Below are 13,709 nucleotides of genomic sequence, written 5' to 3' on the forward strand. Positions count from 1 at the left end.
CCTGTTCGTGTCACGTTAGTAAATGTTTATTTTAAGTGTGAATCACAAAGTAACTCGATGCACTTTAGAAAGGGGACAGTTACAGAAAGAGAAGATAAGAACAATATAGAATATGAAATGCAAAACATTTGGATTTTTGGGATAAAATTAGACATTTAAATTTTTTTTAATGAAGACAGCTGATCACTTTCAAGTGATCTGGTCTTTCCCTTCATCACGTTTTAATGAACCTAATTTCATAGGTTTCATTCATTTGTTTTCTTATTATTTAATTGGTTTGTATCCCCGAATGACTCGCTGCTTACAATGTGTTGTCTTGTTTTTATTCATTACCTTTACGATGAGACGTTTATATCACTCCTCATTTCCCTCCTTTGTCTTCTCTGTTCTCTCGCTACCAGCTTGTGAGAAGACCACTCAGAAGGTGTGTGCTAACCCGTCAGAGGAACACCTCCAGCCCTTCAAGGAGAAGATGGAAGGATTCATCGCCGCTGGTGAGTCAAGACTCTTATCTGGGGCAACACTGTAGACTCAGAAACATGGCGGAAACATTGTTCCACATATGGTTTGCAAGTTATAAATACATAGCAATTCTGCTCTTATACTTTGTCAGTGTCTTTAAAAGATGAAACATTCATTTGGACAGGAGATTTACATGAAACGGAGCTTACAGGGCTAGAAAATACCTGTTTTCACCCAGACACGCAGCATGAGACCTTTAAGAAAGGGGGACGGTATAATTATGTTTCTTGCCATGTCAGACAGTCAGCTGGGTGGTGCAGAATCTCCGTCTTATTGCAAGTGTGTGTGTGTGTGTGTGTTCGTGTGTGTGTGTGTGTTCGTGTTGTGAGCGGGCATCTCTGTGCGCTGTAAGAAAGCACGAGGACAGGAGTCTCCAGGCCTGTAGAAGGGATCACATGGCCTCCAACATGGTTCTCATGGACTCTCGGCTGCCATAAAGCTGGCAGGACACCTCTGTCCTGCGGCCTTGTAAAGACTGGCCGGCCTCAGTGGATCAGGTCTGCGGACCACCGGGACAGGAGCAGAGCCTCCCCCGACACATCATCAGCTGTCCCCTTTCTGACCTACACACTGGTCTTCCCAGCCTCTGTTGTAGTTGCAGTAGCTGCCACAACACTGTGCCTTCTATCAAATCGAGCGAATGCCATTAAGGCCACGTCCACGAGGCCTTTGAGTTTGCCACAGATGGCTCCTATGTCTTGTGCCAACATCATTGATTTTACCTTGATGAAGTGGCCATTCTCATACAAAGTGCACTGTGTATACCGCAGCTTGCACAGCAGCCTGCGGACAGATGCTCTCAGAAATCGGCAGATAAGTGGAGATCACAGTCTTCATTAGAGGCCAGAAGGAAACCGGAGCGCACCGTTTCTTCTTAAAGTCTAAAGAGTTGGTTTGCACAAACTGTGTCCCTGCTACTCTATAAGATCCACAGACTTCACAGTGAACATCTTTTATTAGAACTCTTTTTCTACCCAAGGAATAGTTTCTAAAAAGTCTATGGACTGTTTAGAGTGGCTGGTTACTTGTCTCTGGGTGAGATGTAGCTGTATTGTATTAATATACAGATAGTTTATATTATGGCTGATATGCATGTACAACTTAAACCATCAGCAACTTAAACCATCAGGCAGCTATGGGATGCCTTGAAAATAGTGAATGCGATAATCAAACCAAATTCTGTTCACCTCCATTGTAATGGCACGAAGGAAGAAATCCGAGTGGCGGATACCTGAAAACTTGGAGGCCCAAAACTATCTGCATGGCCAGATGTCAGTATAGAGGCAAGTGACAGATGTGCTTTCTTTAATTTGGGTAGAACAACCCTTTAAGTGCAAGGACTTAGTTTAGATGCAATGTGTGCTTTATGTTAATCAGCATCAAGCCCAAAACGCCGGTCTTGGCGACAGAGGACAGTGTCTCTATCACACAAGGGCCAGACTGCATTAAAGGACTAATTGCCTGCGTTACTTGCAGCGAGGGCAGAGTGGTGAAACAACAGACTCACTCTGTCATAAAAGAGTCAAATGAGGTATCTCGTGGGGGAGATTGTAGCCAGATGTTTGCGGTGCAGAGTGAAAATTTGTGGGGAGTCCGGTGTTTGCAGTAAAACTCCTGAAAAGATGTTTGCTGCATACCGAGCCCACTATTCCTGTGATGTGCCACGACATTGTCCGAGTTATCTTATCCACCTTTTACTTCCTCCGAAAAGCGAAAGCCTCCCTGAGAGCTTTGGCCCGGTATCGCAGAATCTCTGAAAGCTCTCCGAACCGCTGCGGTTGCCACTGGCTTACAGAGCGGCATTGATTTGCAAAGGCACATCTTGAACATAAACTTTCCAGTGGGATCCTTGTAAACCTCTCTTTCATAAACAGAATTCCTCCAGCCGTTGCCCGTGCTTCGGGAGGAGCGGTGCGTAATCATCGTTTGTGATGATTCCATGGCTTCAAAAGGCAAAACAAAGCAACAGCTCCCTCACATCAAAGAGCGGCCGAGGCTCTTAAACTCTGACTCACCAGTGAACGAGTGAATTTCTCACCCAGGTTAACGCTCAGGAGGCTGACCACAGATGCATGTGTTGGACACATGATTTTAGATATTGACATTAACCGTTGCGTATAACGCCTTCCCTCAACAAGAGGATCAAAGTGTACCAGTGAATCAACAGATAAAGACGTGTGTTTCCGAGTAGCACTGACCCATAGCCCGGGCCTGTGGAGAAGCTCTCAGCGGGGCCTGCAGATGAACCCAAACGCTCTGCCTCTTAAACGCGCCTGCGTGATCGCTCCCAGATCTAACAGGGGGAAGCCTCTGAAATTCAGTGATCCGTTCTCTTGGAAGGCCGATCCTGTGCCTGTTCCGTCACTAGTTTTGATCAGAGTGCTCTCTAACCCCTGCAATTCATTTCTCTCTCAATCTTTGGCGCTATTCTCTCAAGTAAAGTTAGAGAAAACAGCCCGCAGTGGGTTAAACGTCTAATCACCCACCTTTTCGTTTCCCTTTTTAATAGGAGCTCTTTGAAACCTCTGGGGATACTCTTACGGGCATATTTTTCGTGTTGAATACAAGCCGTGACTAATTGACAACAAATTCCTGCTTTTAATCTCCGCTGGTGTCAGTCTCATTTCGCTGGCTCTCCTGTGGAAATGCGTGTATCATCATTTCCTTGTGCTTTCTTTGTTGCCGGTGAGTCAGACCCCAATAACCAAAACACCACTTGTTCACATGAGCGTGAATTACGTAGGTGGTGGTGAATTTGCAGAAGCTGTTTTTGAGGAAGTCTCTTGAGATGCATCTGTGTTCAAATGTAGGGAAACGGAGAGGGATGCTTTGTGGAAGTCCTCACCGTGCTCAGCATCCCTCGTAGCCCGCTTCCCATCTCTTTGTTATCGAGCTGCTAGGTATAGCAGCGGTTTGGAAAAGTGTGTCAGAGTTTTAAAGGCCTAATTTATTGTCCCTCTCAGCATGCACATCTCATAACTTTCTAGTTAGCGACTACTGGTTTCATGTTTGCGCAGGGAAGAGAAACTTCACACATCCTCTCTCTCCGGGCCTCTCTCCGTCTCTCTATGTCTCTCTCTCTCTGTGTCTCTCTCTCTCTCTCTCTCTCTCTCTCTGCCTCTCTCGCTCTCTCTCCCTCAGCCTCTCGGCTCCAGTGCCACCTCGACACAATCGCACCAGAGGGGTACCTCAGGCGCCAGCCTGACCCCCACTGAGACTAACGCCATTGGTCACGGCCCCTCTACTCCCCCCCCCCCCTTCTATCCCAGACATAGCCACAACCTTCATTCATTAGGTTTACCTCGGCCCCCTTGCCCACATACATGTTCAACAAAAAAAAAAGAGTAAAAGTAAAAGGGGTTGTTGGTCGGAGGCTGAAGCTTACCTTCTCCCAAAAGACCCCCAAACCTGCCTTTGAACAATTTTTTGGAGACTTCCCCCTCTTAAATCTTCAAGTAGGAAAGGTCCCCCATCATTGTAAAAAGGATGAATCTGGAAAATGCAATAAATCTGAGATCACAGGCACTCTCTGGCCCTAGATAAATTCTTGCACCTCGGCCTGGCCCGCCGCACACATCTGCCTTGCATTTAGACACTTTTACATGGCAGGAGTCCACAGGAGCCTCCAGTTCCCAAGCCTCTCTGCTCAACCCTGCGTCGGTTCAGCTTACAACACGCACACGTTTGTCGACACACACTCCGCAAACGGGCCGCCGCTCCCCGCCGCGAGGATCACGCTCTCGTGCGTCAACACACAGAAGCATGTCGAACTTTACAGTGTGCTCAACTGTCACTTGGGTAACATGCTCGCTGCGTCACTGACATCTCGACCCAGAGCCCTTTTTCTTCCTCTTTTCGTACTCGATTGACGACCTTAAGGACGGCTGATGAACACAGCGCCCCCCTGTGGACCCGCCGGTGTTCCTGTGATCATTTTGTCAGTGTCTTGTCTGTGGAAACGTTTGGTTATCTATGTCACCAGAAGCCTCATAATCTGCCCCACGATATGTATTCATCCAATATTTTCTCTTTTCTTTCCAGCTCAAAAGGAGCATTCAGCTGAAGAGGATCGACTCAATGCAGCACAGAGAAGGTAGGAGACCAACAAGCCAAGATACATTTCAAATGATGAACAAAAGATGTTTGGCGATAGACTATATTGCTATTTTCTGTGGATTTCATCTCTCAACAAGGGAATTCTTCAAGTGTCATGGATTTCACCTAACAGTTATTTAACATGCTTCACACAGATGACATAGCTGGTTTCCAATAGCACAAGTTGCTATTTGTATAGTTGCATAGAGTTATTAACCGCAGAATGTTTCTGATTAAGATGAAGGGGCTTTACAGAACCTGCACACCAACTTTGACGAGAGAGGGATTGTTGGATGTGATTTGGAAGCAATTTATTTTGCAGGATTACGCACCACCGTTTTGTATACGTTTTCATTGTTTATTACTTACTTCGAGGCCTTTTTGTAGTTTGTCTGAAAGACAAATAAAACTGCTTACCAGAGACTGCAGTGGATTTCTACACACACACATAACATACAGCATACTGTATTTGAAGCCTGAACGCCCTGCGCTTCCTCCCCTTCAGTTCTTATCTGCCGCGTTTTGTGCAGAAGACTCCCGAGAGCCACCTCGTAAAAGTGACACGCTGTTGATGAATACGGGCGTCAGCGGGCTCACTGGGCCCTGTGTGGGCTCTCACATCTGCGCTGGATGAGGGATCCTCGCACAAAAACACACACAGCAGTGGCCGCAACATTGTGGTGTTAAATAAAGGAAATGGACAACACATCCTCGGTGCTACCTAACACCTCGGCCTCGTGAGGAGACGGTGAGTTTAGACGCCTGCGAGTCAAAGTCAACCACCAGGGAGAAGGGCCGGGCGATAGCTATCAGGATATTGACACAAAATTAGGGCGGATTCCAGCTCAATGGATCATAGAGGGAAACGTGTCCAGAAACAATCTCCAGAGACACTTCATGTTGCCGGTTTTTTGTTTGTTTGTTTTAATTAGCATTTTTCGGCGGTATAAATACAATTGTTTTGACTTTATGCTCCATACATTGTATTTTTGCCATTTGTATGCTTCTTTATTCAGGCAATGCTCTTTTACGGCTGCGTATCTAAACTCAAAGCCAGGCTAGTGACGTGGCTTAATAGATGGTGTGGAAGGTTCATCCTCAGGTAAATACTGTTGGCTCTTTCAGCACTGTTAGCTGTTAGCCGCCATGGTGAGAGCCGTCGAGAGGTAATCTAAATCTGTTCAGGATTGTTCATTTGAGCAACAGAAACCATTAATGAAATACTAAACTACCAGTGAGAAAGCACTTTGTGACACACTGTACACACGTTTAGCTTAATTGTAATTAATTGAGGTGTCGGTGTAATGAAACGATAAATACAAAGAAAGTGATTCCATGGCGAGTGCCGATGCCTTTCCCTCAACATGCAGTTGTAATTTGTCTGCTTCATGTTTGGGTTCACTGAGGTTTTCTGGTTCTGTCCTCGGTTACGTCTCATTAAGTTCGCTTCTCCCACATGCTCAATTTCCTTTGGCCCGACTGCGTCGCCATGCAGTCATGGTTTCATAGACGCTCGCTCCTAAGTTCTTCTACTCGGGTATTGTATGATGGCAATGGCACAAAACGGCTTTATGCCTCTGCTGAGTCTGCCAAAAACTTGGGAGTTTACTTCTGTAATTATTTTTACTGGGGAAACAAAGGAATGCAGAGTTGCCTGTCCAGATATTTCTCTGATGCTCACGTCTGCTCATGGTTTCGTAATGGGGGCTTTTTTTTTTTTTTACATAGCTGTCAGTGAGGTATGCCGGCTATGCGTACCGCAGTAAACCCTCTCACGGCAATGGCATCATAGCATGTGTAACATAAGAGTGTGTGTGTGTTTGTGTGCATTTTTGTTCAAGTGTTGTTCTGCTCTCGCAAATGAACAAAGGTCTGCTTGATTTTGTTTGTTTCGTAGGTACACTGGCATGTGCGAGTGTGTTTGCATCTGTTTTGAGTGAAGCTTTTGTGTATCTGCTTGTTGCATTTGCTCGGGAGGGTAAAAGAAGAAGTGCTGTTGCTTGATTTGTGCGTGCTTTGACACGATGACCCCCGAGGGTCAGCAAGAGAGGAGCTGATGGAGAGGAGACCCTGTTTATCATGCCAGACCAGGCCCGGCTGCAACACGGCTACCTGGGACAGGGAAGGTCTGTCGGGTCAATCGAAGCATCCCAGAGCCTCTGATTTCTTTTGTAGCGTGCACGATGATCTACAGCGCATCATAGCGAAATGACGCATCACTGGGAAATGTGAAGCAGGCTCGTGCAGAAGCCCCCTTTTTTTGTTTTCCTCGGCTTTGAGCAAGCCGTCTGGGCAGCACATTGTAGACTTTCACTCCACATGAACGTGTCTTAGATTAGCGTCGCGAAAAAGCCACCTAGCATCTGGAGGTCAGAGCCTATGTGGGTGTCAATGGGACAGGGAGCATCCTTTGAATCATAGCCCCCTTTTATCAACCCCTTGACAGGCAACGGCTAGAAAATGTCTTTCATGTTTGGGTTAGGGACGGAATCCGAAGCAGCAGGCTTCTTTTCGTGCCTTGTGTGTGCCGCTGGGAGCCTTGCAACGAGTTCACATTTGGTTACAACAGAACTATAGCTTGAGGAGCCGTGCTGCAGTCCCAGTGGACGGGAAATACAGAATCTGCTTATTCACATAGATCTGATGCGTCTCTACTGAATGCTTTTTGTGTGTGTGTGCACACCTTTCTGAGTGGGCTCACATGTGCATTTGTCATATCATATTCACATCTTTGATTGTCTGCCAGAAAATCTGTTCCTGGAGGTGTGTGTGGCTGGCTGGCTGGCTGGCTGGCTGGCTGGCTGGCTGGCTGGCTGGCTGTTCCCGCCGCAGCAGCCTGTTCTTGGCGGTCTCCGTCTCCTCTGGCAGTCTTCCCCTGCAGGCTGTGGAGGTCAATGTGATAATGGAGCCGCCGCTACTGGCTCTCCCCCTTTGTCCAGCAGGGTGGACACGCTTTCCTTCCAGCTCTGTTTCTCGCCTCTCTGTCTCACTCTACATCATTTCCCCTGTGTGCTGTGTCTGTATTGGACTCTTTTTTTTTTTTTTTTTCTTTTTTTTTTTAGTCTGTTTCTTGTGCATACATACACCTTTAGCTTCCTTGTGCTTTTTGACCTCACTGGAACTATGTAAGTGTTTACGTGTGATAAAACAACACTATTTTTGCCTGTGTTCTGTTTTCCCCAATACAGTTTCCAGGACATGGCGAGCTACTTTGGGGTCAAGCCAAAGTCCGGGGAGAAAGAAGTGTCCCCGGGTCTCGTTTTTATGCTTTGGTACGAGTTTTGCAATGACTTCAAGAACACCTGGATACGACAAAACAAGAACATCTCCAAGGAGAGGTGGGTTGGACTCTGGTGGTGCAGCTCTGTCTCTGTCAAAGACTCATTAAGTTTAGTATACTAATCAGGATAAGTACTACCAACCTGTGAAAACAGTTTCCTGGGAGCTTTGTACAGTCTGGAAAAAAATAATCGCTATGGTTATCTCAGATTCTTAGAAACGTTTTGAACAGTAAGTGTTACTACTTTGTGATATGGCGTTGGCAAGACATGGGCATTTACAATAATTAGTGAATTAATTCATTTAAATGTCTCTGCCTCCTCTGTGGAAATTTTGTCGAACCTTTTTTTAATCTGCCTATGGTCCTCCAATTTAATGAAGTGCAATGCTAAATTGCTGGAGTGCCCCTTAGTGATGGTCATAAAACAAGTGACTGATGTCCTCTGTGAAGCCTGGTGTGTATATCTTGTTCCTCAGTCTGGCGAACACAACTTTGGCCGCTAAACTAAGCCTGAACCATTTCATCCTGGGGTCAGACTTCTTGTCTCCGCCACCTTCTGATGTGTGCTTAACGACCTCTAGACATAATGTCAAATTGGCACTAATTGTACAAGGGTGATGTGCAGATGCTTAATTATAGCAGAGAGACGGAGGCTATCGAAGAGGAGGCAAACGGGCATAGCTGAGGCCTCGGCCTTCTGTCTGAAGGACTGGGGCCTGAATTTATGATGTTTCCTCTGACCTGAGGCGTCACGTTGGGGGGTTGGTTGGGGGGGGGGCAGCAGAGAGACACCAGACCCTCCTGGCAGCCGCCTGGCTTTACTAGCAAGTGTTTGGGAGAACTGATAAACACTGTAATGATGCTGGACATGCAGCCCAAAGGGCGACAACGGGACTGCGCGGGAGTGAAGCTGCTCGTTGCTGCGTGGTCATTTCTAGCATCATGCGGTGGCTTCAAGGCTCCTCACACTTGGAGGTTGTCATATCTTGACATTTAGTGTCCTCCAGCTACTGCTGTCTGAACTCTGTCCCGTGAGTCTCACAGTACTCACAGCTGATTGTGCTTATGCACAATTAACTGTTTGTACAGTCGTAAAAGCCAAGTGTTTCTCTTAAAGGCTGCCTCATTATCTCATCAGCCCACTGTCATTCTCTGCTGCTTCTCACTTAGAGGGCTTTCACACACACACACACACACACACACACACACACACACACACACACACACACACACACACACAGAGAGAGAGAGGCGCGCTTCTGGTTTTAAAGGGTCTGACTCTGCACATATCAAAGTCCTTGTGTGTTTTTTTCCCCCTATAGGTTGAAGGAAGCTCAAGAAAACATCAAGAAGATCACAGCGGAGAAGCGAGTCGAAACCAAGAAGATCAATGCCAACAGTCTGGTAAGAACTGATCTACATACAGCAGAGAGAGAGAAGCTGCTCTTTCTTGTGTCCGCACTGAAATAGATACAAAACTTCTTCTTTTTCTTGCGGTTCTTGCCAACAGAAAGAGAGGCTGCGGCAGAAGGAAGCCAGCGTGTCTTCCTGCTGAGTGAAATGACGAGTGTCGGAGCACCGCGGATCAGAAGGTGTGCAGGCCTCATCTCTCCTGCGTTCACCACCTGCCTCAACAACAGGACTCTCAATGAAACCTCGCCGGACTCTGACTATACTCCCACTGCCGTATCTCTGCCCTACTAACACCCTCCCATCCAGATAGAAGCCGGGCCTGCAGCGAGGCTGCACGGCTGACACACTCGAAGCGATGGGAGTGTTAAAGGCCAAAGGTCGATCTCGTTCATCCGGCAGGGCGCGACCTCCGAGTGCCCCAGCTTGTGAAAGGTCTCAAGGGGTCAGTGGGATTCACAACAGCTGACACATCCAAGAGGCTCCTTCTAGATCTACAAGAGCTTGGAATCCATGTCTCTCAGAACGGTAGATGTCAGACAGCAGAGTGATAATGCTCCTACATATTCAAGGTGTTAAGAGGTTGTTGCTGTTATGTGAACAGATACGGCTGCCTGACTAGGAAAATCCCTTTTCCCAAATCAAATCTCTCTCTGGAAGCAGTAAAAAAAAAAAGAAGCAGTTTCTCGTGTTCTTTGCTGTAGCGAATAGCTTTTCATTTGCCACGGCTCATTAAAAGTCTTGTAAATATGTCGTGCTGTAGAATCGGCAGGGACCGAGCGGCGTTCAGAAGTATGATGAACGATCTGCGCCGGGCTCGACGTGCGGATTGAGACATGAAATGCGTGTGTGTGTGTGTGCGCGCGCGTGTGTGTGTGGAGGTTTCACTGTATTGTGTAGCAGTGCACCAGACTGACCTCTCCTGGGTGACGGCCAGAGAAGAGCAGAACCTGACAGCAAGTCTCGGACCCCCTCTCTCACTCACACACACACACACACACACACAACTTAAAATCATCAGAAGAACAACAAGTTTTGGCCGTGCACCCACTCCCACTTCAAATACTAACTACACTATACGTCGTGCAAAATTGTTAATCCGTCATCCCATTGTGTCCAGCACTCCTTTAAGCACTTTACTGCTTGCAGTAGCTGTATATGTCGTTGCCGCTACAAGCCACACTCCCCTGTTACGCTAACTGCGTGCATTCTTTTCAGATGTCTTGCACCTTTTTGCACCTCTTTTCCTATGCAAGAGTATGGTCCTTAGAAGATTTATATATTGTATTGCTTCATGATGAAATCCTATTAGATCTTTTTTTTCTATTTCTAAGAAAGTCTATTAAAGTGTGTTTTATTTTTGCAAATGTAAGATGTAACCACGCTCCTGTATCAATCAAGAAAGGTCTTTGTAAAGAATGATTTATTTTCTGCCAAAAAAGCATCAGCTTTGGCCCCTTTTGAGGGTCTATTTGTATGAGTTGTAATTGACTGAGAAGCTACCCGATAGGTCGGTCAGATAAAAGATATATTTTCACATGGATATTAGGTGTATGTTGTGTCCGTTGGTTTACAGTGTAGGCTGTGATATGTGGAATTTCAGTAATTTGCTTGGAATGAAGGCTGCCTATACTTTTTTGTTTTGGAGAGATGAGGGTTGTATTTTTGGATTTTAAGAACATTTAAGCATATCTCCTGAAGCCAGAGTTGTTATAACTCAGATAGACTTCCATTATCAGAGTATACATAAAACCGCACCTTGAATTACTTTTAACCCTTCAAAGTCTCTTCACATGTGCCATTTATTTTGTAGATTTCATCAACTGTTTTACTTCAGAGGGTTTGAAAAGCAAAACAAGAGCTGATACTGACCAAGGAACTGTAGGGTCTACTGTATGTCTGTTGGTTCATGTAACCTTCAGTAGCTCTTAGGTGCTCCGTAATTTTATGGAATTGTTTTAAATTTCAAGAATAAACTGCTGAATGCCGAACAAATGGAACCAATTTCTCTGAATTTTCTCCTGTCAACACTTCCATCAGGCCGGCTTTCAGAAGCCTGGCAGTGCACCAACACTGTAAACCCGAATTTATTTGAAATTAAACTTTTCAGTAGTCATTACTTATACTTTCGTGTTTTGTAAAACAACTGTCATTACTAAATCTATTTAGTAGTTTGCACTAATCAACTGAAATATTGAGTGCAATGATCATGTTTAGCAGAGATAACTTGGTAGGTTACGTTTCTGTAAGGGGGGGGAGGGGCCCGTTTGAATTTCACTCGATTCAGCATTAGTGCCGTGTGCAGCGCAGTGACGAGCACAGAGGAGTCTGCTCGTCCTGCGTCCGAGCGCGACACCTGTCCTGGCTTTGACGGAGCTGCGGGACTTCTGCAACAACTTTGAACCAAGTGGAATGGTGAGTGTGTAACTCTCACCATATTGACTGTAACGTTAGATATCATTCTGGGAGCATTTATTTCAACAAGTAAGCTAAACGCTAACGTTAGCTGAGTGTTAGCATGCTAACGATTTTCTGTGGGTTTAAAACTTTAACATGTGTGCTGTGTTTTAAGCTAGCTGACAATAACGTTAAGTTACGTTAGCTTTTCGAAATGGTGCTTGGTTAGGTTGCACAGGAGTTATTTATTGCATTCATAGCAGTACATTAGCTAGCTTCTCAATGCAGGAGGTCATTAGTTGGTTAGGAATGGAATTTGGCGTACACTAGAGTATGTGCGGATCACTTTATAAGTGGTCAGTGATTTTATTTACAAATTCGTTTGTGAAGAGTATTTAATAAAGGAAATATAAATTAAACTTGGACATGAGAAGGTTACCGAAGCTTCATCGGCCCGTGACAGCAGTCGGTACCAGAGACGTGTCGAGCGTGTACAACAGGCGAAACACATAGATGCAGCCTCAGCGTTGCTTGATATGAGTTTAACGTCAGATCATATATATATGTGTGTGTGGGGGGGGGGATGAAGTTAGGAGTTAGTTGAAAGTTAATTCCTACGCACACAATGACATGCATGTACAATGTAAACAAACACACGTGTCTGTTTGTCTGAGTAAACATTGAATATTGCTAAATATCTGACCAGATCTGTATATATTTACTCTTCCAATGACGAGATGAGAATTGTCGAAGACCGTTGCTTTGACGTCTCGGACCCATCCACTGACCAACTGATTATAAGCGTCGAGCCCTTTGTAGCACTCCAACTCGTCTTTTGTGTAAGGACTGGGGGTGTTCATGAGATACGTGTAGATGTTGGCGTAGTTTACCGATGGAAGATAAAGGATCGGCACTGAAACGATCTGCACTCATCGTATAGGGATCCAAGTTACCAATAACCTTCAATTTGGCCAGGTAGCGAACCTTTGATGCACTATCCAGTGATTCAAAGTATGGTATTTTCGCCGCACTTCCTTGTTTACTCGCCGCCATGTAGGATCTGTATGTACTCCAACATGGCGGACAGACCTCGTAACTAAGGAGATCGTGACGTAGGTGAGACCACTCTATTAGGACCCAGGCAACAGGGGGCATACAATACAATGGGGTGGGAGGTTCACCTTTCCTCCTGAACTCAGACAAACCTGAGAGAGCAACTGATCTACCTCGAGGCCAGCCTTTGTTTGGTAAGTTCTCTTTCCTTTTTTAAATATGTTTAAAAGCATGATTTTAAGAGTGAAATTGTAGAAAAAACATTCTGTAAAGGGTTAACAGTACTTGTTTGATCCAGTTTAGATTTCCTCCCTGGCAACCATCAGAGGACATGACACAAAACGGGTTACATGGAACATCCTTGCCCGCATGTTCAAAGGTGATGTTGGGAAGAGAATGAACTGGAAAGGGATAAATGGGAAAAAGTCCTTCAGCCAGATGGAGTCGAAGACTTTGCTCCTGCGTAAGTAACTAATATTTAATGAAAACAATTTGAAGTCACCCAGAGGTCTTAGGTAGTGTTCAAACTTACAAATTGTCTTTGCAACTTCAACTTCATTCTCTGCTCAGGTAGACATTACTCGACTATATCTTCACATAATAGTTATATGATATATTGGCTCTGAATATAGCATAGCAAACCTTTACATGCCAGACAGCCACTAGCTTTTAGACTGCATGTCTGCTATATGTTCCACTGAGGGCTCATGGGATTTTGTATGATCTGCTTGTGATTACAGATGCCGTCAAAAGAATCATGTCTCACGTGCCGCCACAGATGATGTGTGAAACCGCAATGAGGTGGTTCAACCTGGCAGCAGACAGGGGACGCTCCAGGAGGCGTGCCACAGTCAGCATCCCTACTGAACAAGCCTAAACATGTACGTGTTATACATGTGATACATGCAATGTTTTAAAATCCTGTTTTTGATACTATTCATTGCAGTTTGCT

At 45.5% G+C, this 13,709-nt stretch overlaps 1 protein-coding gene across 1 annotated transcript in view; it reads left to right on the forward strand.

Annotated features, from left to right (window-relative positions):
• The window catches only part of LOC306790059 (formin), a gene marked incomplete at its 5' end in the record, with an annotated part of 44,268 nt that extends 33,094 nt beyond the window's left edge, over positions 1-11,174 (forward strand). Inside the window, 5 exons of the mRNA XM_079286158.1 lie at positions 402-494; positions 4,564-4,615; positions 7,806-7,955; positions 9,220-9,301; positions 9,408-11,174. Of these exons, the coding sequence (XP_079142284.1) occupies positions 402-494; positions 4,564-4,615; positions 7,806-7,955; positions 9,220-9,301; positions 9,408-9,452 (422 nt within the window). The 3' untranslated portion in view covers positions 9,453-11,174. The remainder of the gene's footprint in view (positions 1-401; positions 495-4,563; positions 4,616-7,805; positions 7,956-9,219; positions 9,302-9,407) is intronic.
• Positions 11,175-13,709: the final 2,535 nt, after the last annotated feature.

The sequence above is a fragment of the Melanostigma gelatinosum genome (assembly GCF_949748355.1).
Source record: "Melanostigma gelatinosum genome assembly, chromosome: 16".
Lineage (NCBI taxonomy): Eukaryota > Metazoa > Chordata > Actinopteri > Perciformes > Zoarcidae > Melanostigma > Melanostigma gelatinosum.